We start from the raw sequence: 26733 nt of genomic DNA, 5'->3' as shown, positions 1-26733 counted from the left end.
TTATCTAATATGTTTTCCCAAACATACAAGTCCTTTCCAGGGATATTATGTAAACTCCAGGTCAACTACTTAAAAACAGCCTATCCCTCTCTCTAGAGTTGCATGCAGTTCAAAAGACATTAAATCACTAACTTTGAAGCTGGGTTTTCACAAGTTTGAGCTAGTGGACAGCATGCACCAGATGTACAGCTGCACAGTCAAAGACCCTGCTTGGAACCTGGCATTCAAAACTTCAAAACTTGATTTGCTTTACTGATTTGTTCATAAAAAAAAACAACCAATTCAGTGCACAGAAGAAAGAGCAGAAGGATAAGCCTCAGTCTGGACGAAAGTGCTATTTGAGCGTAGCCTTTGCCCATCTCCACAAATACACGTTTTATCCCCGCAGCTTTGTGTGCGGCCCTCGGACATCCTCTCAGAGTTAATGCAGAGAGGTCAGGCAGGCTTTCGCTTTCTGTACATGCACGTTAAGACCGAGTGGCTTACACAGGCCCTCCCACTTCCTCAAGACTTCCTGCTTAGCAGGAGCGCCCGGGCCAACTGACAACTCAGGCTGTCACCCCACACACTTGGAGGAATTTGTGAGTGTGTTGGGGGGGTGGGTGGGGGGGAGAGATTTTATAGGGGTGCAGTCACATTATATAATTCACAAGCAGCTGTCTGACCCTTCTGTGCGTGTGCATGGAAGTGTGTGTATGTGTGTGAGTGTGTGTGTCTTTTAATAGAAAGTGAATTTCTGCTTTGGACAGCTGGAGCCATTCTGGACGTTCAATTATTTCTAATGTGATGATTTATTGATAAAAAAAAGTATGGAAAGGCAGGAAGATGATAGGTTCAGGAGCAGCAAAGCAGAGTGGTGAGCGGTACAGGGAGGAACCTGGCGTGGCATAACAGACCTCTCCCAGAGCCAAACACCAGAGCAAATCTAGCAGCGTAATTGCAAATCCAATGAGGAGGCTTCGCCACAGCGGAAGGTTAGGGTCAAGCACACAAACTCAGCTTGCATTAGCAAAATAACATCTGATGTTGCCAGGAAGGGAAAAGAGATTCCCTCATCTCTCTATCCCCCCTCCCTCCTCCTCCTCCTCCTCCTCTGTTTCTTCCTCTCTGGCCTGTCCGTGGAGAGCAAAGCCATCTGACAGGAGCAGCACACTTCATCAGGCATCGATTTCCAATGGCTACCTCTCACTTCTAAAGCTCGTACACGCAAACAAGCAACATGGCTGCACTAACCACTGATCAAACCTATGCAAATGAAGAAGACTGCTTCATCTGTGCTGTTTGCCATGTGGCCTGTGTCTGGGTTATATATATATCTCTCTCTCTCTCTCTCTCTCGTTCTCTCTCTCTGGGGAGTTGCCCTTTATAACAAAAAGAAACTATAAGAAGTGCTTTGTTCCTGACGGGCCCCAGGAGAAGTCACTCAGCTGATGTCAAACATCACAGTTTCCAGTGTTGAGCAAATATTTGAGGGTGAGAACAGAGCAAATATTTGAGGGTGAGAACAGAGCAAATAAAGTCAGCCTCCAGAAGAGCACAGAGCACAGACCTCCTCCATAGTCACCGGTGCATTTTTTTAATGTCTCATTTACATTGACGAGTTAGGCAATGTCAAAGAGGCATGAATTTAAAATACAAACAAAGTGTAAAATAATGCTGCACCATGTAACAATGATACACAGTACACTGAGATGAAGATGACATGCCCTAACACGCAACCTGCTGTCCTTGACAAGGTATGTGGGGAGGAAGGTTTCCTTAATGGGCGAGGGGAATGTAACAGTGCACGCCGCAATGTCAACACACACCCCCACCCCTACACACACACACACACACACACACACACACACACACACACACACACACACAGCTCCCTCTCTACCTCCCTCTCTTAGCCTGTCTGTCTGACTCCTCTCTGGTAGGTCCTGTGCGTAACACTTATAGGAGGTATTTTAACTACACTGGGAGCACGAAGCTGTACTGAAATCTGTCACCGCACGGGCAGGTCTCAGAGGAACTGTCTTTAGATGGCGTCTCGGAGTCTGGGCCACATATATGGTAGGATCCTAATTCTCTGACACATCAGGAAAGAGGAACAGACAAATATTAATATGACAATACTGATCGCTTCCTCTTTATACTGAGGAAAGCAGCAGGTAGCAGAGTGACTGGATTTTTTTTTTTTTTTCTGTGTCTGGGTACTGAAAGGAAATATTTGGACTCTCAATAAACAATAAGCACACACTTTGATGTGTAATGGTCCAGATTCTAAGATGATGTAATAGGATTAACAAAACAAAAAAACAGTCATTCTGTTCCCGGCTAATCCAGGTTACTGTGAACCAACACATATAGTTATTAAGTCATTTTTAAATCAAATTACAAAATGCTTATAAATTATAAATTATAGAAAAGTGAGGAATGGAAAAAGCCTCAGCCCAGTTTCTGTTTAGAGTCCAGATTTGTTTCTGCTGGAAATCAACCAGGAGGTGGCCTATTAGATAAGAGGACCATTTAGTTCACGAGGGCTAGGAGTGCAATCACTCTCCATAAGAGCTCAAAACAGACACATCCATTTTGGACTCTAAATTGGTAAATGGACCATCTGTAAACATTATGTTTGTTTGTGATTCAGCGACACAGATTAGACACAGTAGCTGGTCCAATCTGAATGCAAGGGCCAGAAACACAAGCGTGCATGAGTAGATATGGCCACCAAACACACTCTCTCTTTCTCACAGACACAGACACACACACACACACACACACAGCTCAGGCCAACCACGTCAGAAGTGTTTAAGCTGGCATCTTCTGAGAACGCTGTCGGGTTATTAGGGTCTCCTCGTTAATAAACTCTCTTTCATAAGCCTAGGTGATGGCAGGCCTCCATGTTGACCTAAATAGTGTAAAGCCACACACCGCTAAAGTAGCTTCTCAACTCAAACTGTCAACTGCCATTACTGCTAAGATCATCCCTCTTCAACCTACCTCCGACGCTAACTTTTCAGGTCATGCAAACACGTGGCACGAACTCCGACTTGGACACACAGAGGAACCTGTGAAGGGAGCTTACCTGAATAACTTGTTTTCCAATCGAAACATTCTGTGAAACTCAAATTCCTCACTCATCAGCTACATCCTTCATCTTGGCGTGAGGTTTGCATTTGAACAACAAATGCCTTCATCTTGTTCAAGGACATTGTTTATTTGGATAAAGGAAATAGACTGAATATAGTGTCTCTAGGTTGTGCAAGGGAGGACAATTGGAAATGACTTACAGATGGACTCTTTACCATGCCTCTTTCTGGAGGACATGAAAATAGATTAGATTCCTTTCAAAGTACTGTACCATATGATTTAACACTATGAGACAGTCCACGGATTGATTGCTGAGTAATACAATACAGGTAATACATTGTCTTATAATTGTGTAAGAGGTTTGATTTATCTGATGGCACCAATATCTCTGTGTCCCCATCAGGGAAAAAAAGGCAAAGGAAATGTTTCAGCAGGGTTTGTTGGCCATATCAATATTAATATTATATAATAATAATAATAATAATAAATGTAACAGTAACATAATAACCAAACGCATTATCAAGATATTTGTTTGACTACTTCCTCTTCCACATTTGACACAGCGCCAATATGTTGTGTGAACGTCTACTCTGTGTACTCTCCTTATATGGAGCAAATCAACTTCAAGCAAAGACAGTGCATCATTTTGCTGTGGAACAGTACCATAGAAATAAAATGAGAATAGAACCGGGAATAGGAATACAATAAACAAACAACAGACAACAAAGATCTGAGCCACTCTGCCTCCTGTCTCCTCTTCCCTCTGTCATACCGAGTTATGTCCGGGGTCAGTCTACGCATCCACAGGGCAGTGACACACACCACAGCTTCAGTGCCAGGCTGGGCACAAGCTTCTTGACACATCACACTTACCGTGCTATGCATCCAAGCTATTTTAATCCCCACACTGCACTCCCGACACTTGGCTCCACACACACACACAAACGCACACGCAAACGCACACGCACACGCACACGCACACGCACACGCACACAACACTTTCAGGTGCACCTCTATCCAGTCATCTCGTAGGGAATAATGTGCTGGGACAGGACAAAACACTCATAAATATCCCATTATCGCTATGTTTTTGTTCAGTCAGCCTTGCTCTCCTCAGCACACCATACCATGGAGAAGGTTTTGGGTCATTTCTGCATCTCTGGCTGAAACGGATAGAAAAAAAAAAAACAGTAGGCCTAACATTGCAAGATTGGTGAGGTTAAGAGATATGGGGTGAGCACGGAAACAAACTCTTTGCATCTGTAGACAGACCCTTTCCCTCCTCAGTCGATGAATCTCAATAAATCTTCATGTGACATTTACAACAGAGCGAAGTGGTAACCCGCCGAAACTCAGACGAATACAAAGGCCTAGATAATTACCGCAAATTTTCCCAGAGTGCGATCTTTATTGAGACAGGGGAGAAGATAGATGATCCACAGCGAAATGAGAGGTACGACTATCGAAAACAAAATAGAATGTTTCATGCCGTGTACAATTACATGAAAGATCAAGCCTGACAGACATTAGCCTCTTAGGTCTACTTCCCCCAAGAGCTTGAGAGGTGCAATCAATCTTAGGCACAGTTCATGATAGGTGTGATTACAGAAGTGATCAACATTTAAGAAAAGCAATTTAGTTTGGGTGTGAGTTCCACAATCTCCTTTTCCCCATGCAATGTGCGGTAGTGTGGATTTAAAGGTCTTAAGCTCAGTGGGGCTTAACTTTCTGTTTGGCGAAGATGGAGCTTGACACTAAAAATATGGCCCCAACTTAACCTTCAACAAGGACCATTTAAGGACAAACAATCTCTGGAGAGAGGCAAGCCAGCCTACTCATCTCCCCTCCCCTCCCCTCCCCTCCCCCTTCCTCCCTTCCTCCCTCCCTCCTAAACAAGTCTTTGATATGGATCTGTGCAGCGCTTTTTTGCATCCAGAGGACCAGTGCGCAATGGCTAAAAAAAAGCACAGACCCCAGCAACCAAGCCAAGCACGCCCTTTCAGGGATATGTTCCCCTGATACAGCAAAAATAATAAGGATAATTACAAAAATAAAACAAATCTAAGCGGGATGTGCACACAGGGTCAAGGGTCATGACAAGATTACATGACCAAGCAGTTTGTACTAGGCCTGGCCCATACTGCACCAAGAAAGAGGAAGAAGGAAACGGCCAGTACTGAAATGACAGACCCACCCATAACTGTGTGTTTTGACTTAGCTGTTGTCAAACACCTGAAACCTGTGCAGCTCATGCATTATATTCACGGGAAAGGAGAAGCAAAACAACAAACTTGCTGAGCAGCTTTGTCATTCCTACCTGGCAAGTAATCCACAGCTCATATGGAAGTCCTAATTAAGACGTACTGATGATTTGAAACGCTGCCTCCGATGAGCTCATAAATATGCTAACATACATTAGGTATCAGCTATTTAAAAACAAGCTGAAATATATGGGAGGAAGAAACCCCACCGTGCCACATGTCACTGGTTATGTTGTTAGAGGGGCCGATGCTGCTGGAATGGTGTGATGACTATCTTCAAAGCCACTATGGGCTATTATGGTTTTTTTTGTGCATGTTCTCTAAGCTGGTGATTTACAGTTATTTTAATAATGGTGCATTCACAATGGTAACTAGAAAATGCATTTCCTGAAGGAAATACCAGTGCATGAAATGCAAAGGTTAAGAAAGGAAGAAGAAAAGAAAGAAGAGTGAAAGAAGGAAAGAAGAAAGGAAAGAAGAGTGGAAGAAGGAAAGACAAAAGGAAAGAAGAGTGAAGAAAGGAGAGAAGAGTGGAAGAAGGAAAGAAGAAAGGAAAGAAGAGTGAAAGAAGGAAAGTAGAAAAGAAAGAAGAGTGAAGAAAGTATAGAAGAGTGGAAGAAGGAAAGAAGAAAAGAAAGAAGAGTGAAATAATGAAAGAAGAAAGGAAAGAAGAGTGAAGGAAAGAAGAGTGGAAGAAGGAAATAAGAAAAGAAAGAAGAGTGAAAGAAGGAAAGAATAAAGGAAAGAAGAGTGTAAGAAGGAAAGAAGAGTGAAGAAAGGAAAGAAAAGTGGAAGAAGGAAAGAAGAGTGGATGAAGGAAAAAAGAAAGGCAAGAAGAGTGGAAGAAGGAAAGAAAAATGGAAGAAGAAAATAAGAAAGGAAAGAAGAGTGGAAGAAGGAAAGAAGAGTGAACAAGAGTGGCTCTGGATGAAGAGATAAAGAGAGAGTGAAAATATTGAAAAAAGGAGATAAAAATGGAGTGAAGAAGAGAGATTGAGTGTGAGAGAAAGTTGACTGAGAGAGAAAGATGGAGAGATGGAGAGAAAAAAAAGTAGAGAATGGATGGTGTCTTAATGTTCCTAGTTACAGTTAAATTGAGAGGGACAGAGAGAGTAGAGGTTCCTTTGATTTGGTGCAGCTGTCAGTGAAGCACAGGTGCAAGCCAGTTTAAAGACCCTATTATGATGTCATAATGGCCCAATGTAAGTCAATGGGAGAAATTTATATTCGTTTTTCTTTAATATCTTAAAAAGTATAAAGTTTAGAAAAGTGAAAAATACATAGCATAAGTGTCGTTTACAAGACCTACGCGACAAAGTTTGAATGAAGTTTCTACGTTAAGCGGTTCGGGCTGAATTAATCGCAGAAAAAGGTAACAAGAATAAGAAGAAGAAGAAGAAGAAGAAGAAGAAGAAGAAGAAGAAGCCTAGGAATAACAATACAGGGCATTTCATGCACTGTAATGATAGTGTATGACAGTGGCAGCGAGACTGCGAAAACAGATTCAACGTGTTTGGAAACAGCACAGTAATGTGGACCTACAATGTCAGTGGCCTTCTAACGTACTCAGGCAGGATGGTTGACAGAGAGGGAGAGAGAGAGAGAGAGAGAGAGAGAGAGAGAGAGAGAGAGAGAGAGAGATAGAGGGACAGAGAGTGAGAGAGAGAGAGAGAGAGAGAGAGAGAGAGAGAGAGAGAGAGAGAGAGAGAAGAGAGTAAAGCCGGGAGATAAAGAAATGAGACGAGAAGGGGTGAACAACATAATTGGTGAATGAATTACAGAGACAGGTAAGGCAAAGAAAAATGAATATAAAAAAAGGCACTCAATAAGGCAGGAAGACAAGAAGATGTCATCATCTGTGGCGTAAGAAAGCTATTTGGTCTGGTTAGTCTGCTGCTCTGCTCTGCTCTACTCTGCTCTGCTCTATTCTGCTCTATGATCCGTTCACCTCCCGCTGGCCCCAGCAGCCTTCCGCTCTCAGTGTGGCTTTCCATTCCTGGAGAGACCCTGCCTGTACAGAGCGTGGAGCCAGGCATCCGCCACAAAGCTGTGACAGCTTGGGACAGTCAGGCCTACGACCGCAACGCTCTCCAGCTCAAGTGCTCCCAGCTGCACTTCTGAGAGGAGAGGAGAGGAGGGGATAGAAGACGGGGGCTGGAGATGGGAACACATCGAAGGGGGAGAGCAGGCGACAGTCTGGCTGCAGCTGCCACTGGCTTCTTCTCCTTCAGCAGGTGGCCTGGCCTAATTGCCAGGGCGTGCAGGCGTGCCAGAAGCACGCTTCAAGACCCTTCCGGGATTCATCCAGGGGGAGGAACACGGCAGCGGCATCACAAAGCTGGTTAGCATGGAGCGTGTCCTCCATACACTCGCAATTAGCCACTAATAGTGCCATATCCTGAGGAATGAAGAAACTGTTGTGGTCTGCCAAATGGGAGAGCTGTGATAGAGATACAGGAAGTTGATTCGATCCATTGTGTGCCATCATCTTTTTTAATCAGAGGCTACACACACAGGAAACATCGGGGCAGGGAGCTAAGAGTGCAATGCATGGGTGATGTATTGCATACCTGCTGTGATGGCTTTGGGCAGATATACTGCCTGACACAATATTGATTGAGTCTTTAAGTACCACAGATGCACGCTTGTCATTTACTGTGAGCAGAGAGCAGTGGACTGTTGTCTGTAACCTGAGCTTTGCTTCTTTTCAGATGCATTTGGAAACATGATACGCTGCTACAAATGACCAAAACATACATTTGTCAGTTTTCTATCTGGTCAGCTCCTGCCCTCTCAGCTCAGTGAACACAAAAGCCCCAGGGGATAGAGGAGAGACTCCTGCTTCACCTCATAAAAGTTGACTCAATTGATCAACAAACTGATTGTTTGTAATAATTACAGCCTGCCCTATCGATCCGTGTCCATTTAATTAAGCAATCTTGCCTGTCTCTCTCTGCGGTGGCTGCGGATGCCTGGATAAAGTGCTGAACATGCTACTGGGTAATCCTGGGAGCCCGCAGAGCCACTGCTTACAGACCACTCAATCAATGCGGCCAGGGATTTGCCCTAATGCCAGGAGAGGTAAAGTGGATCTGCAGGCTTTTCAGACAACCGCCACTCCGCAATCCTAAAGTGAGCAATGGCCAAAGCATCGGCATCAGGCAACAACGTGATGCAATCACACCGTGGGACTTTTTCAGAGTTTTCCAAGACAAAATGGGAAAATGTGGTTTATTCCTTTTCTTTTCGTTCCTCCTTCGTTTAAGGCCATGGCTCTACTGTATGTGTAAAGGGCTGGGGGGGGGGTTCTGTGAGCTCCCTGAGCTCTGTGGCAGCTGGACTTTTTTCCCAGCAGGCAGTGGGCCAAAGCTGGAGAACCGACGCGGCCTGAGAGGAGAGGAAACTCACTGACTGACTGACTGACTGACTGACTGACTGACTGAATGCCTGAGCATCACAATCCAATGCAGCGGAGAAAAAAAAAAAAAAAAGATCCTAACAAATGTGTCTCCATGGAAATGGCCAACTGATGTTGTTAGGTTTTATGATGCTGCTGCCCACCCTTCCCCCACACCCACTTCACTAAAAAAAAAATCCCTTTTTTTTAATCAGCGGAGACGGGACATGACCCAGATTAGCAGTGAGAGGCCGCTTGGTGGCGGGTTTACTAGCGCCCTGAGGTTGGCAGACAGGCTGAGGGGAACGATGAGGTTGCAGTGACGGTGACTGCCTCTCTCCTCTGTCCATCTGAGGAAGTTGAGGTGATACTGTACCTTGTATAGAAGACAAAGGCTCAGACAAAAATGCTAGAGCACACTGAATAACTCAGTGATCTGGCAGGACAGACAGTTAAAACACAGGCAGAGGAGCAATGCTGCAGCCCTGGTTTTAACATTTCATGTCTTTTTGTCTAATTTTGTCTTTGTTTTTGACCACCTCCTCTCTTTTTTCTTTCTCTCTCTTGTCCTCTCTCTCTCTGTTGTTTTTTCTTTCTGTCTGTCTCTGTTTCTCTCCTCTGCTGAGTTGTTCCTGAGGTGGAACAGCCTACGGGCCTGGGTCTACAGTCCGGCTGCTCCCGCCAGTGAAGTGTCCGGCCCTTGGGGTCTCTCCCTCTCTCTCTCTCTCTCTGCAGCCCCTTGTTCTGGGCTCCAGCCCTGACCCATTTCACAGATCAAGAGGGGTGACCTATTTTAAGAGCTTCTTCACAAAACCAAACATCTGCCACCTCCATGCACCCACCTCTCTCTCTCTACCTCTACATCTCCCTTCCCGCACTCCTCTCTACGGCAAACGCAGCTGCTACAGTGGTACTCATCTGGAGTTAGCCTAGCCTACCACAGCATACAGGCAGAGCATGGGGGAGAGGCTCAGGATCAGGATCTGCCTGGGATGGGGGGAGACGGGGCGGGGATGAGAAAAGGAATGAGGAGAGTTTGGTACTTGGGCCTCAGGTCGGGTCTACAGGGAGATGTGTGACTGAACTGCTTTGCTTTCTGCTGCCTTGCAAGAGCTCTGCATTAAGACGCCAAGCATCAGACTGACTAATCAGGCTGAAAATCACTTCACTGTAACACTGACTCAGACAAATTACAGGAAGATACATGTTTCAGAGTACAGTAAGAGCATGAACCAATTAGAGGTTAATAATTACAAACAATATTCCACAGCCAGATTTATATTCCCTAAAGGGATGTCTGGGATGGGGCAGAACCCAAGGGAACAATGATTATCACCTTGTAATATGAATCCCCCATCATTATCACGTAGACTTCACCTTGTATTTTGGTTCATATAGGCAATGATCTGTTCAGTATACAGTGACACTGGGAAAATATATTAAGGGATGCGACTGTGACTCTAGGCCAGAGAGCTAAAGAGAAATTATCCCCTTGTGGTTACACTGCTCAACTGGCGTCCACAGTCAGGGTGACAAATTCATTGGGCCATTCGTCATTTATTCATGGCAGTTCATATTGTCAAAGACATACCCTTGAGACTGATGTCATAGTGGGACATGCATCTCTTTTCCTCTCTCTTTCCTCTCAATTCTCAGTTATTCTCTTTCTGTCTTTATGCCTGTCTCTCTCTCTCTCTTTCTCCCTTCTTTCTGTCTCTCCACTCTGTTTGAGGATAGAGGGCCAGCTGGGCAGAGGCAGCAGATCCAAAGACACTCAAACAAGATACACTGAGACTTAGTGGCACCATCTGACATTTGACTAAGAGCCTGTTTCCAAGCTGCCAGACTGGGTCTGCAGCAGTTAAGTTCGGCGAAGGCCAGCTGCCTCCCAGGAGCACCATCCAGTTTCTCTCCTCATGACCAATGTCACATTTCTGTGGGACCGATTTGTGAAAGCATAGGAACCGCTGATTTGGTGCACCAATAAAGGCATTGAGGCATTGTGGGATTGCACAGGGTTTTCCTAAAGTCCTGGTTGCTGTGGTATCCTTCCCATGGTGGAAACTATTGGGAGTTTCGGAAAGTGGAAAAAATGAATATGCTACCATGATGATTACTGTAGAGGAGGAAGCTGCCAAAGCCGCTTCAGTAAATGGTCTTTCGTGTTTCCGTGTTTCATTTTTAATATGTTTGCAAAAATGTCTAAACATGCTATCTTCACAAATGTCATTATGGGGTAATATATGTAAACTTTTGAGATAAAAAAAGGTTTTAACGATTTTAGCACAAGGCTGCCACATAGTGTGCGATAAGTGAAGGGGTCTGAATACTTTCTGAATGCGCTCAACTTCTTCCAGGAAAGCTCCAGGAAAGGCCAATAGGTGCGCTTATTCTATCTACAGGCTTATGATGAAGCCACTGACAAGCTGATGTCCAGATGATCCTGGTAAACAGGACGCTTGCTACGGAGAAGGATGGCTAGTTTGTTTGCTTGTTGGTTAGTGTTAGACTGGGTGGTGAAAGTGGGTGGGAGGGATGGATGGACACTTTTGTTGTCCTGAGAGGAAACACAGCAGTTGTTAGGCGGTGTCTGGGCAGAGCAGTGGAAAAAGCCGTTTAGGATCTAATCCTCGAAGATGACATAGGCGCAGAGTTTAAGTAGCTTATATAAACGCAGCCGACCAAGGCTACTATTTGAAGTCAGAACGTTTAAAGCAGGGATGTTGACATGCCTCTGAAGGACCCCTCAGAGGCCCTGCTGCCACTGCACTCACATCCACAGACAGACAGACAGACAGACAGACAGACAGACAGAGACAGACAGACAGACAGACAGACAGAAAGACAGAGATAGATAGATAAATAGACGTTGATACATAGAAAGACAGATAGATAGATAGTACAAATGTACCACACTTGTTGAAATGTTATGCCTGTTTTTTAAACAGCATTTTTAAAAGACACTATTCCAATCAAGACAACAGAACTGGTGAGAACTAGCTAAACAAAGCAAATTCTCATGGAGATGGATGCAAACATAGGCATCACAAGGACCAGGGCTCAAATGCTTTGCTAAGTTTTCCACTAAGACACCACGAAATAACTGATCAGGTCTGCTGTTGACTTGGGATGAAAGCCCTAGGTACAGTAACAAGGGTAGCGCTGTACTGAGTAAACACTGACGCTAGGCATACTGCCATGACTGAGGGAGGGGAAAAAAAGAAGAGTATTCAGGACTGAATAAGACAATTGTGATTTCTGTGCATCAGCTGTAGGCTCTCTCTTGGCCCCTCTTAAGCCCAGGCAGGGGAGAAAAGAGGGGAGCTTTGTCTCTCTCTCTCTCTCTACCTCATCCCCGTCATCAATGTCTGCGTGTCGTTTCGTGGTTCACAGAGCGGGCGGTGTGTGTGTGTGGGTGTGTGTGGGGGGGATGCTGGACTGGACAACAGTGCAGCACAGCATGACATGTTCACAGGCCAGGAGATACAGGAACAGGCCAAGCATTCTTCACTGCGTGTGTGTGTGTGTGTGTTTGTGTATTGCCCCGAATCCTCAGCAAAATACACAACACATGAAGCACACACACACTCGCCCATCCTACCACAGACAAGTTCATCACGTGTAAGTAACCCTATGCATTTTAGATCTTTCATCACCCTGCATATCAACTAAAGCAAGTCTTTTGAAGAAAAACATTTTTGAATAAGTTACAAAGGCAGTTATCTTACATTAGAGCGTCAGAGACCATCAAATGTGTAAATGAGTTAACGAGATCCAGAGCGATGATAACCCTCCTTCTCTTAAAACATTAATCAAACGCTCTTAATTAGGTTCCTCACAGAACAAACTCCCTCACAGACACCTCCTAAACGAACACAGACCTCTGAGTCAACACAAGCATCATGTTTCGGCAACGAGTGCCGGTGCTAAAAGGCCTGTGAAGCAAAGCAGAATGCTGTCCTTCGGGTGTATCTCACTTACTGAGTGCCATAGTTGCCCCCATCCCCCCCCCCCCCGCCCAATTCCACCCCGCTTCATGTATATCTGTACATTTATGCAAGCGGCAGTCTGTTGGGACATGCCAGAATTAGAAGTAGGCTGTAAAAGGTCAGAGAGTGCTGGGAACAGAGTGCCTGTTGACTCAAGGCCCTCTGTTTGGATTTGTTTGCTTTGGACAGGAACGAAACAAAACAAGAAAAAAAAATATATATATATACCAGCGTCTAGACAGGGAAAACAAGCTAATCTTCTAAATGCCTTGTTTATCGGTGGCAGTGTGTGAAGTAATCCAAGCTAGTCACCAGGCTAATTTTAGTCTGTGGGGTTTCCAGCTCGCCATCCCACCTCAGCAAATTCACAACGCTTACTGTGTCCTGTATTGTACAGTTTTTTGTTGAGTTGTAACAATACTCTCTAGCAATGTTAGGCGAACAAAAAACCCTGAAACAAAACATAACAAAAATAGGAGAATGAAAGAGGTCTGCAGGGAGTGGCAGCTAACCCACTGTTCTACTTTGAAACAGGAGCGAGGTGAGCACTTGAACCTTCATGAATGTTTTTATATTTGGTACAGTACAGTAGCTCCTCTGAGGCGAGGAAAGCAGCAGGAGCCTGGTGGTGGGAGTTCTTTTATCGGAGGGGCCGCGGTATGCATGCACGGCTGGGGCCGTCCAGACCCACCTCATTGCTGGCTGGTTGGCATTCCAGGCTCACTCTGTAATTACCGCTCCACTCCTACATCTCTCTCTCTCTCTCTCTCTCTCTCTCTCTTCTCTCTCTCTCTCTCTCTCTCTCTCTCTCTCTCTCTCTCTCTCTCTCTCTCTCTCTCTCTCTCCTCTCTCTCTCTCTCTCTCTCTCTCTCTCTCTCCTCTCTCTCTCTCTCTCTCTCTCTCTCTCTCACTCTCTTCTCTCTCTCTCTCTCTCTCTCTCTCTCTCTCTCTCTCTCTCTCTCTCTCTCTCTCTCTCTCTCTCTCTCTCTCTCTCTCTCTCTCTCTCTCTCCTCTCTCTCATCTCTCTCTCTCTCTCTCTCTCTCTCTCTCTCTCTCTCTCTCTCTCTCTCTCTCTCTCTCTCTCTCTCTCTCTCTCTCTCTCTCTCTCTCTCTCTCTCTCTCTCTCTCTCTCTCTCTCTCTCTCTCAGTGTTTCCAGTCCTGTGAGTGCATTTTTAACAGAGCTTGGCTGCCAGTGATGTAATGCTCTCATATGGCACGGGGCAAGCGTTAAGCGCTTCCCGGCATAGCAACTGACTGACTAAAAAGCCCCCCCCCCCCCCTCTCTTCAGCAAAGTGCCTAGTTAACACAGTTGTCCTGTCATTCTTATTCATTCATTCCACCAATGAAAGTCCTTGCTGGTAGCAGTGGTGCAGACAGTAGAAATAACCCAGCAGAAGCCCTGAAAGGGGCATGCAGCTCGAGGCATTATAGACCACAGTCTCCAGCTTGACTTTCCAGCGGTTCAGACTGTGCGTACAGCTGCATTTGATAGCAAAAGCTCATTAGTGGATAATGACGCCTTATTGGGCCCAAACAGACTGGAAGTTTCCTCACTCCAGGAGCTTTCCCTCTCGGCTCGGTCGGCGCTAGCAGATAAAATATGAATGCTGCCAACACTTTCAGAGCCCACTGTGCCACGCTGCGCTACCTCCGCCTCGCTATAAGGCAGCCTGCCGCGCCGACTGAATCAACTTCCTGCTGCCATCTGACACGTGGATCTATGGGGGTAACCTCGTGGTGTCAGGGAGTAAACACAGCCGTAAATCATCCAAGCACCTTTTCTGCCACGTACATGCTAAAACACAGTGCATTTGGCTGAAGCAACAAAGAACGAATGTTTATGCTAGCTGCTCCTCAGTGCGAATCTTTATAGCTAACTCATTCTGATTCTACTGACTCCTTGTCGTTTTCTCAGGAACGCACCTATGCAAGCACACCTAAAAAACGATGCCTTCACAACTTGCACTGTGTGTAGAGTCATATGGTGTCATTGCTGAGAGAGTTAAAGCAAAGCTCTTCCTTGCTCTGTTGTGAGAAGACCGAATACTCCAGCAGTTGCCATGGCTAGCAGGTGGTGAGCATCTCATTTCACATTAGCATCTTTCAGCTCTTGGCTGAATGAAAACACCAGCAATGAGGCATTTCAAATTCAAAACGATGACGAAAGCGGGAGTCATTGGGAGTCATTCATGAGCACGGCATTTTTAGGAAAAATAACAGCTGACAAACCAGGAGAGATTGATTACACGGCCGACAAGAGAATATGCACCGCATTCATTCATCTTTCCCCCCCCCACAGAGATGGGGTTGGTGGATACTACGTTTTTCCACAGATTAAAATTGTACGCAGCCTATTCTGCCTACGCACCGACATCAACAGTGAAATGTTTAAAAAGGGCAGCAGTGACTTGTGTACTGAGAGTGCTGCCGGCCCAGAGATTAGATAAGCATGAGCAGAGGCTGACGTGTGAGGTCCTGGGCGGCAAGATAAGAAGACTTTGCAAAGTGAGGACAGTCTTGACAGGGAGCGCCACAACAAGAGAGACAATGCAGCTGGGGGGTAATTACGACACAGACAACGCCTGTTTAAGAGAAAGAGAGACAGAGAGGGAGCGAGAGAGAGAGAGAGAGAGTTGTAGTCCATCCATTAACCTTGATGACTATCAGCCTTGGGGTATTAAACACAATTTCAACTACCATCTTAGCTCCTTGTCAAGTATGAATGGACTTTAAGGAATATAATACAGCATGATGACAAATAATTGAATTGAATTTCAATACAGACTGGTCGTACACCTTCTCTCCAAATCCTAAGTGATGTGAGAACCCAACTCTCTCCAAGGCCATCTTAAAGGCCTGTGTAGTGACACATAAATGAAAAGGTAAACAAAAACCACAAACACCAGCATAAACACACTACTGTGTACTGAATGGCCGCCAAGTTAGAATACATTATCGGTTAAGTGAAACAAAATCTTGGTGATTTTCAAACAATCTGGTCCATTCATTGCAGCTACCAGCACATGACGCGCCTGCGGCCGATGGATTAGGAGCATCAGCTGAGGCCGCGGCCCTCGCAGTTCAATGCGACATTGTTCTCCGACCCTCACCGCGCACTTCCCCCGTCTCCCGCCATGCAGCTTATCGGTGGAGAACAGCTCCAAATCTCCTCCTGAGCCTGCCAAACTTTAATCAATGTGAGTAGATTTCCTACCACCGAACACTGTCAACAAGTGCCACAGTTGCCCCCATCGCCAAAGCCGTCACCGTGCCCCCGTTTGTGTTTTGTCGCCAGTGGCCGGCCTCAAACAAAGGAGCTGTGACAAATGGCTGCGGATCAACATGAAAAGAACAAAACCAACAACAACGAAAAGGAGAGACGAAGATTTAGACACGGGCCAAAATCGCAGTCAGACAGAGAAGCAGCCTTTGTTCCGTGACTTTGTCCCTGACAATGACGCTCAACCGAGTGTCACTTTGACAAGTGTCTGAGGATGAGAACGTGTGAGAACACATTGAGCATGACAGTGACCACATTTCCTTCTCCTATTCGCTGTAATGGAATTGAAATATTGCATAGCCCTGTTGCGCTAAATAATGACATCCACTACCCGTATCCACAGACAGGTAGGAATAAAAGGCTGTTTCTCATGAAAGGCAGATCATTTACAATTGCCCCTCTGTATATAATTGCCCCTCTGCATATAAATGCCTCTCTGTAATGCCAAATGCCCCTCCTGTTACTTCTTCTGACCTGAAACTAACGGCCACTAGGATCTTGTCTCCCAGTTTGCTGGCCCCATCAATGTCCCTGAACAAGGACAGCCAAGACAGAAACCTTTTAAACACGCCTGTTTAGAGTCATCAAAGGCCAAAATGCATGGACCACAAATCAAAGTCAGGACTTTGGTGTGAAATTAGGAAAACATGCAAGCCTTGTTAAGGACGGATGCCTGTATCTACAAAGATAACAGCCCTCATTATCTGTGAAAACATGCAAGCAACCCTAGGGGTGGTGTGGATGGGCTGAATTATCTCTCAACGCCTTGCATCTATCACCTTGACAACTGTACAAAGTCAAAGACATCAGTAAAGAGCTTTGTCGATAACATGTTTCCTTCACATTACAGAGCTAGATCTTTTTATTCCATCTGTACAAATGAAGGTTCTGAATCACACCTGCAGTCTGGAAATTACAGAAGCTTTTGAGAGCATTTACTGTTTACTATTTTACTTCAGACATTTTCTGCAAATCTTTTCTGTTCTTCAAAAGTCATGTTTTTTTTTTTAGTACGTACTTGTCTTTTGTCTTGGAATGAAATGACCTATTGAAAGCAACACGTCTCTTTCATTACCGAGATGCTTCTATGATTATAGACAGCAAACTATTTGAAACACTGAAATGCTGCTAGGCGGAACAGCTGTTAAAGGCTTTCAGAAAACCTGAACCACACTTGGAGGCCTGCAAAGAGACACGCATGCACCCATAAATTATACCGTAACTGAGGGAAAAGATTTTTACCTCAGGGCATATTCATAAACAATAATCCGCACCTTTAGGTTTGCTTAGAAAGTGCTTTCTGGGCAATGCACTCTCATACCTAACACTGCCAAGTCAGCAGATGGTCAAGAGCAGTGAGAGAGGAAGAGCGAGAGAGCAAGAGAGAGGGGGGGGGGTGCAGAGGGAGAGTTAGAAAGACATGGTGTGTTAGAGAACTAGAGAGTTAGAGTGTGAGAGAGAGAGAGTGTGGGGAGAGGGGAAAAGGAGGAGAAAGCTAGAAAGAGCACTGGCTGGCAAACCTGCACTGTACTGCTTTCTTCATTTGCCTGTTGTGCAGCATGTGCGTAACGCCCTTTAAGCCTCATCTCATCCAATTCATAAACGTAAAAGCAACTGCAAACAGACCTCTTATCATTGCGTGGTCAAGGTTACACTCAAAGGCAAACAACAAATGATCAGAGAAAGCCCACGTTCAGACTAGAATGACACGGAAGCTAGGCACGCAAGCTCTTCCAACTAAATGCTAACAGGTAAACACTGGCTTTCTGCTTTCAATGTGGGCCACTTTTTGGTTGCCTTGGAGCCTATTCCCGCAGAACAAATCACCTTGATAACCATCTGCTTTTACGGTATATTGGGCCTTCAAGGGATAACAAAATTGAATGCTGCGCATCGTTTGGGTATGCTAGGTAGTAGATTAATACACCCCTGGCCCAGTTTTCAAGAGTGGTTACGGAGAAACTCAAAGCACCATAACACACACCACAAACGCCACAATCCTACGTTAGAAAACACACACATACACTCGTGGGCTCACCTATGTAGAGGGAAGAGTCCTTCTTTTTGACATGGTCGTCGATGTAGGACACCCCCAGAGGCTGGACAGGCGTGGCCCCGATCCCCAGCAGCACCTGGGCCCCGATGAGCAGCAGGTACATCATGTTGGTGTTGGCCCGGTTGCCGCAGAGCTCCTGCTCGAGCCGGTCATTCCTGGAGGCGTTGGAGCAGACGTCGCGGCCCAGCGCGCTCCCACTCCACGGGTCGCCCGGCTTGTACTCGTACTGGTTGGCCAGGAACTCAGGGAGGGCCGAAAGCAGCGCGCCCAACGCCATGACGATGCCCCCGCAGCCGATGAGGCGGGGCCGATGGGCACGCGCGCCGAAGTAGCTGACGAACAGGATGAGTACCAGGTTGCCGATCTCGAAGCTACTGGCGATCACGCCAACGTCAGCACTCTGCAGGTTGAACCGACGCTCAAGCGTGGTAAGCACACTCACCTGGGAGACAACAAGTACAAGTCAATAATATAATATAATAAAATATTTAAACATACCTATATTTATACATAGCATATACTTACTAACAATACAAATTCATATGTCAAAATGTTATGCTGTTACAGAAAAAAGGATAACAACACATTTTAGATGGTATTGCAATTATATATTGCATAAATATACAACAATATGAACATATAAAACTATATACAACAATATAGAATGTAACTCTATGGCACAGCACATCTTTAATGGGGTGATTGTGCTAGAATCTGTCAAAGTCAGCTCTATCTGCCTGTAGAAAGCAGACCAGTTCAAATCTATTAACTTTTTCAAATCAAGGTTATCTCTACAGTACAGGCAGAGCGAGGACCCGCCTCTGTAAATCCAAAGTAGCATTCAGAAGTACCAGCTAAGGCAAACCAACACCATGAGAGGGAGAAACGAGAGCTCAGAATCTCAGATACCAGCATGTGGTCATCAGGAAACCGGAAAATACTGAAGAGAGGACAAAATAATCAACTGTCATTTATGTTGCTGGAAATTACCTACGCAGACAGGTAATGTGGCATTGTGCAATAAACATGACAAATGAAAGTTATATTAAAAAAGTAAAAAATTGCATTAAAGATTTGTTGTAACCTGGTAATTAGATTAATTTTAGGCCACTGCTTAAAACAAAAGAAAAATGGTCTTCATTTAACATTTTTGAGACTATTGCAAATTACAAATATCAAAATAAAATATAGATATTGCCTGAGGCATATCTTGATAGTCAGCAAATCCATTTTATTTTCTTCATACTTATCTCAGAGAAATAGGGCACTAACTATGAGAAAAATGCCATGCTATTGAGGCCGTGCCCTTCACTATAATCCGTTTCCTTTGGAGCACACTGACTTAAAGACCTCTCTCTAGGATGCTATTCATTGTGGTTGGAGCGAAATCGCGCCACTCTGCCAAAGATTCAGTCCCCGGCTCAGATGGTTTTGATAAACCGGTCACTGCAATGCTGAATTTTCCCCGTCTGTTTGAAAGTGGACAATGCTCTGCTTGGTCACTTGACGACATGTAATCTCTCCACATAAATAGTCCAGGTTTTAAATGCCAGTAGAAAAGAACAGGAACGTGGCACAGTCAAAAAAGGGAAAAAAAATAAACTGTTCTTTCCTGCAAGTCTGGCGAATGTCACTGCTCTGGCAGAACTTGTGGTGTTAGTGTAAGATATATACAGCTTATTCGATATTACCCAAACAATTTCCAGTCTGTTAGTCAGGCCCTGAAAGGTCATGGTATATTTCAATGAAAGAGATACACAAACAACAGTTTCCCATGACTCATGGCTCATCAGTGGACATTCATTCCTCCGTGTCTGCGCTCAGACTCATCGTTTACACTATTCCACTCACATACACTGATAAACAATTTCTGTAAATATTTGGAAAGGTGTATTGCACAAACTATTCCCTTACAGCCATTGACTATCAGCATAAATGGTATATAACTGTTAGAAAGTAGGGGAAACCAGCATAATTGTATGGATGGAGCAAAAGGTTGTTATAAGTCTACTCTATATGGACTCATTCATGCAGACCCATTAAAGAAAAGAGTCTTGATATGTCAATATAATAAGAAGTACGCAACTGAACTCTCCTGCTGATAAACAGGTTTCTTGCATATTATCATGTAGGCATAAATATTTTGCTAAAAAAAAAACGATCTACATTGATGTGTTTGAGCCTGGCAAAAATGCAGGCTCCACATAGGGTATTGTACCACATGTTCACACAGAACAATATGTGACTATTTTGAGATTTGTTCTAAATGTCCTTGAATGGTAATGTTCGTGTCCAAATCCCAAAGCGCTGTACAACATTAACTTAGGGTAGGCTCCCTGGTACTGTATGTTCAGCAGGGCAGACACCAGAATAGAAAAATACTTGAAATAATCAAATAATGGACCATGGGAATTCCAGTAATTAGAAATTAGGGCAATATTTAGGTAGATAAGCTATGCTTCCAGACACTTTAGCATTAAGCTTGCAGTTAATATGAGCTCAGCTGCCATTTTGGGAATTTTTGAATTTTGACATGCCTAGAAGAAGACAAGTGACATGTCCCCTTACATCTGTCTTACACACCGATTTATTCATTTACAGACAGGGTCTAACGATCTACAACAAAGATGTGATCTTTGTGGGTGGGGCGTTGTGATGTGTGTGTGTGTGTGTGTGTGTGCGCATGTTCATGGGGAGGAAGTGGTTGTTAATGTTTGTGTGTGTGTGTGCGTATGTGTATGAGAATATGTATGATAATGTGTATATGTGTATGTGTGTGTGTGTACTTAGGGAGGAAGTGGTTAATGTGTGTGAATGTGTAAGAGAATGTGTCTGTGTCTGTGTGTCTGTGTGTGTGTGTGTGTGTGTGTGTGTGTCTGTGTGTCTGTGTGTGTCTGTGTGTGTGTGTGTGTGTGTGTTCATCAAGCACACTGTCCTGACTCAGTGCCTTGTTTGCCAAGGCAGGACAGACCAGGGCAGGCCAGCGCTGTGTGTGTGTGTGTGTGTGTGTGTGTGTGGGGCTGCCCAACAGTTCTGGAAGCGTGAGGAAGGGGACTGGAAACATCGCCATCTGCTCCTGCTTTCCGAGCCGGTGCCCAAGCCCCCAGCAACCTGTTAACAGCGTGGCATGAGCTCCTGGCATAGATTGGTTTAAGCTCAGGGTCTGTCACCTCATCACACCACAATGGTGCCAGCTGGTCAGGAGAGATATGCCTTTTCCCCTTTCAGGTCACGTTCAGGTGACGGACGGCTCAGCCTAAGTCACCAGCAGTGACAACCACCTTCACCAAGCCCATGAGTTGGGTGTACATCCCTATCTGTCAGCCATCCACATGCCCTTTTCAAGCGCCATGGTTAGGAATGCAATTATTTACAAAAAGCGAGAGAGAGAGAGAGAGAGAGAGAGAGAGAGAGAGAGAGAGAACTGAAAAGATCAGGTACAGTTTATAAGTAAATGTTATTCCAACAGACAGTGAACATTCCAGAGTATGGAAAAAACCTGTCTGGTGTGTTTTCGACAGAGCTGGCATCCTGAACCCATCAAATTGAAACAGCACCAGCCTGGAGACAGTGCTTTATTTAGTTCCTTGCTGCACATCAAACTTTTACATGACATCAAACAGTTTATGTGAGCCACTCCAAGCTACCCCATTACCTCACCTGTTAAGAATGCTGAAAGGCTAAACCTAGCCTGGCTCCACTTGCTTATTGCTCCCAGCTCTGTTTTCACAAAGTGAATTTGGGTCTGGTTATACCAGGCTAGGCTAAACAGGCCTTACTGTTTAAATATCATGTTTCAATGGGACAGTGTTGTTGTAAAACCCTGAGTCTCCTGTTTAAGGGATCAGGTAAAGGGGTTGTATGCTAATTCTATTCCACCCTAGTGCTCCTTAGGTTGTGCTACAGTCTGAGTTGTTTACCTGAAGCTGAGAATCAAAGCTGCTCACTCCCTGTTCAAGAACATCAGGCAAGTGAATCATGGGAAACCGTATTAAGGCCTTGAAAGCACAGAGCACCACCAATGCTGGGTCTTGACTTTAAGGACTGTAGCTGTATATTGTGTGTTAAAATATAATTTTTAAGCACAGTTATCATGTTGGTTTCTTTCCTCCCACTTAAAGAATGACTGTGACTGACAAATGATCAAGCACAGTTTGAGTCAGAAGTATGAAGAGCTGTCATGGCACATCCTACCATCACACCTCTGAAAAAGATATGAAATCTAACAGCCAAAACCACTTGCACAGATACCTACAAAAGTGTCACCAAACACCATGTTCCCAGGGGTTAAAAACAGCATGCAGATCATTTCTCTAAAACTGCACAGCTGTTGTTGTTGTTGTTGTTGTTGTTTTTTACAGACCTTTACCCAAGTCCTTCACAGTAACTCTAAATGGTGAATCATTGTAAATGGAGCTAATGTATGATTTAGTAGTCAATCAATCGCAGACACATATTGCCTACACAACGAAACTTCAGTACAATCAGAACTATACAGATTGAAGATCCACATCCTTAGATTGTCAGCTGTGATTTCCGACTGCTCGTACCCATCCCCTTCCACACCTCTTATTCAAATAAGAGGAGACAATGGGAGCATACAGATGACAGACTCCAGGCGGGGTCAGGCCAGTGTCAGGAGGCTCTCCCCCAGGGGTGGTGCCTGGTTTCATGGGTGTGCAAAGTGAGCAGGTGAGATGTGACTGAGAAATGTCATGTGACTTGTCCCCCAGGTCAGACATTTGCAAGTTTACAAATACTGGCTGGGATATGTACGTGTGAGTTTGTATTGTGTGCACGTGTGTGTGTGTGTGTGTGTGTGTGGGTGTGTGCAGCTGATGGCTAAGAAGAGTCCTGCCCGCAATCAACACTCTGCGCTGCATGCCTACTCCCACACCCATACACACACCCTCGAAAAATACCACCCGTTGTTCTCTATAAAAACAAAGGTGTTCTCGGTAACACTGACAACTTGGCTGTCGGTCAGCCAGCCATTTCAATAGCACCCCACAGTGAAGGAAAGGGCCAAACTAGTGACGCACCAAATAAGGAGAGAAATCCCAAATAAATGACATCTAGGGAATTTCCAGCATACACAGATCCAGATGCCCAATTCTTTCCATCGTGGCATCAGGACCTAAACATAGCAAAGCGACACACCCCAGCCGCATGAGAACTGGGCCCAGCCCTACACACACTGAGTCAGTCAGAGAGAGAGAGAGAGAGAGAGAGAGTGTGTGTGAAGGTGGAGTCTAGAGCTGTACTTTGGCTAGATCTTCCTCTGGCTCAGGCCAAGAGCTTAGCATTGCTCAAAGCGAAGGGGATTCGTTAAACGTTTTGCTAATACCCTTCTAGCAGAACCATGACAACAACTCCATGACAGCTCTTCCCACCTACCGAGAAGATACTGCTTAAAGAGATTAAATAGCTGTGGCTTAAAAGTGTGCTTCTAATGAACTGTTTGGTAGAGAGCTGACTTAAATCTGTGCATGAGGTACTGCTTGATTGGAAGAAGACAGAAAAGGTCAATATTCTGTCATCTAAGATATCATAACATTTGCTAAGTAGCTAAACATAGGTTCTGCTTGCGTAAAAGCTTGAAAACTAACAACTACTATGATTGCATGGCTTGAAGACTAAATTCACAGTCATTGTTGACATAAAGCTTGATTTTTCATATGTTTTGATTCCAAACAGTAACCTTCAAAGTCAGGGCATGGAGGGGCAGAAGGCCAACAACAGAGTCTGTTCTAAAATTCCTCTTAGTCTGGGAAAGGCCACATTTTTAGTTACCATGCCCCTCTGTCACCATTCCCATGGCCAAAGTGGTTAAGGGGCACACAACAAATAAATTACATAAAATACAAACTCTAAATATGGCTACAAGACTCAGCAACTTCAGTAACTTTTGCCATCTCATGGGGTTTTGTAACTGCTCAATGCCTGTAAACACCAATAACATTTGCCAATGGAAACACCTTCTGAGTTTAAAGCTATGTTTTAAACAGACATCCCCTGTACATAACCTCTGGTCAAATGTTGCTGGCATGCTGTAAGTAGTAGGTAGGTACCAATGAAGAACTGCATTTCATCTACATAACTACCTACTGTAAAGCATGCAATTACTACAAGGATATATTTTCCTATGCATTGTTTTTTTTAATTTTTTTTTTTAAGCAAAAGCACTATGTAGTGATATTATAGACCATGTAAGGTTCCAAACCACCGAAAATGTTTTTTTTCTATTTAAGTCTAACTCACTGCACCTGTAACTCAGTTGAACAGAATACAGCCTTCGTCTGAAAGTGGTAGGCCATTGTTTCACTACAGTGTTGTGCTTTTAGGAGTTCGAAACATGCATGACATATGTCATGCACATTATCAATAGACCCACGGTCCCCCCTCAATTCTGAATCAGAAAACACTGTCAATTGACAACAATTTTGATGTGCAGACCCATACATGTGCAAACACAGCCTTTTTAATTCCAACCAAGGAGTGATTGACAGGAGGGAACATTAGCGCATTTCGCTGATTGGAGCGGACAGGAGACAAGGTTAAACAGGGTAGGATACCTGGTGTGAAAGACTACTTCTCCCACTTATCTTAACTAGGACACGATGTAACGTTTGTTCGCAGATAATTGCATGGCTATTTTTAAACAGAGTAAAGGACTATTTTTGCTAGTCAAGTCAGCCACCGTGCAGCAGCCACTAAGCTAGCAACTACCATAAACATTCGAACCTACAGAGTACTTCCGAATCAGAGCAACGACCTGATGCTACTAGAGCTGATGTTTGAACTGCAGTTTATACAATATTAGCAATACATACAAAAACTGGCTGCAAAGTGAGGGAGTGACTGGAAACGTCTTACTCACCAGGTACGCTCCAACCGTGCCCTGCGCCAACATCAATGCACATTCCGACACGAGGAATATCTTGATATTTGAGAAACATGAAGCCTTTTTTTCCTTGTCATCTCGTTGTATGTCTTCGGGGCTCCTGTCTGAGCAGCTTTGTTTTTTTACTTGCATTATAGGAGAATATAGATGCCCCCAGTACCTTAAATCGTTACCAGAGGCGACAGCACGAGAGCAAAAGCAGCCCGGTGATAAACATTAGAAGCCCGTTGCCGTGTCTTCTTATGCCTCGTGTTTGTCCGCGTTACCCGGGGCTGCCTTTCTCGCCTCTGTTTCTCTAAATGCAACTTGAAACTAAGACTGTAAATGTACAGTCAGACTCCAGCACGCTGCCTTATGATAGTCCCTCCTCATTGCCACTTAGACATAAAGCACAGGCACGCAAAGACTCCGAAAATTCCCAACGATTTAGTCACGGAAACACAGGAGAGATCGTCGTCACTGTTACTTTCAAATGTCATGTTTACTGGTTTTCTTTACTGGTAAGAAGTGCCTTTCCGAACGTTCTTCTTGTACGTAACAGTACCGGCAAGATTCGATCACTCTAGTGTGCGGCTGACGCAGTGTCACTGTTCCATGTCCAGCGGCACTGTGAGTGAATCTGTAGCGTATTACACTTCGGTGTGGTCTCCTGTTACCCAGACACAACCCGCCTTGTGTGGCGCTGTGTAGCATGCAGCAAACACACGCACATACACACACAGACACACCTCCTCTCTCGTTCTCTCTCTCTCTCTCTCTCTCTCTCTCTCTCTTTCTCTCTCTCTCTTCCTCTCTCCCTCCTTCCTTAGTGACCGTTTCCTATTCATTTGTGTACCTCATTTGTTTTCGAAAATTCAATGATTTTCCGCAATCGCAGTATGTCATTTTCTTTTATTTCGTCAACATTTTCCCCCCAAAAAATGCAAACTCAAAATCACCACAGTTTCAGTCGCAATTTTCAGCAACAGTCACTTTTATAATAATAATTAATAATCACAACCCATCCTTGCAGGATCCTTGAGGGACTGATTTCACCCATATGCAAACCTCACAGAAAAGGCCAAATATTGTTAATCCAACAGATTAAGAACTACCACCCTTGAAAACACAAGTGCAAGTCTAGACTAGGTACAAGGTGTAGTTACATTGTTTGCTTTGCTCTTATTGTAGTGTCACACACACACATACACACACACACTCCAAGCAATTTCCAAAATATTTACTCAATAATGAAGAGTGGGTGGTAGTTTTCCACAAAGGGGTATCAGTGAGCATTAGCTTGAGGGGGAGTTTCAGTAGGAGGAGGAAGCAAACAAAGGTCTGCAATCGTGATCTCTTTTCCCTTAGAGTAAGAAACTAATCATCCTCTATAGAGAGAGGAAACAAACCCAGTCTTCTACTATGCTTAAGCATTATATCAATACAATAAATATAACTAGTAGGCTACATTTTTGGTTACTAACTTTTGCAGTCATTGATATTCCTTGCCATTATGGTTGCTTAGAAAGAAACGTTTGATTCTACAGGCGCACATCACTTAAGGATCTGAATCTTACTGGGTCTGGTGACCCTTTCGTGTTGTAAGAACTTGCATGGCCCAAAGTGTATCTTAGCCCTCTCTTTGTGTGTTATCTTTGTATTATTATCATTTGGTATGTCCACATAAATCAGTCCTATGTATATGGCATTTATTTACATTAAAGATTAAACCCTGGATAGCACTTTGGTCAACACTAGTATCTTTTAAATGTGCTCTATAAAGAAAT

The 26733-nt window shown here is 44.4% G+C and overlaps 1 protein-coding gene across 3 annotated transcripts in view; it reads right to left on the bottom strand.

Annotated features, from left to right (window-relative positions):
• The window catches only part of slco3a1a (solute carrier organic anion transporter family member 3A1a), a gene marked incomplete at its 3' end in the record, with an annotated part of 42909 nt that extends 17360 nt beyond the window's left edge, over window positions 1–25549 (bottom strand). For all 3 annotated transcript variants that reach the window (XM_080842820.1, XM_080842821.1, XM_080842822.1), the window contains exons 1-2: window positions 24944–25549; window positions 18046–18505 (exon numbers count right to left, since the gene is read on the bottom strand). In XM_080842820.1, the coding sequence (XP_080698946.1) occupies window positions 18046–18505; window positions 24944–25099 (616 nt within the window). In that variant the 5' untranslated portion in view covers window positions 25100–25549. The remainder of the gene's footprint in view (window positions 1–18045; window positions 18506–24943) is intronic.
• Window positions 25550–26733: the final 1184 nt, after the last annotated feature.

This window comes from Sprattus sprattus, assembly GCF_963457725.1.
Source record: "Sprattus sprattus genome assembly, chromosome: 7".
NCBI lineage: Eukaryota > Metazoa > Chordata > Actinopteri > Clupeiformes > Clupeidae > Sprattus > Sprattus sprattus.
Note: the sequence above shows the minus strand (reverse complement) of the source record. Positions and strands in the feature narration are given on the sequence as shown.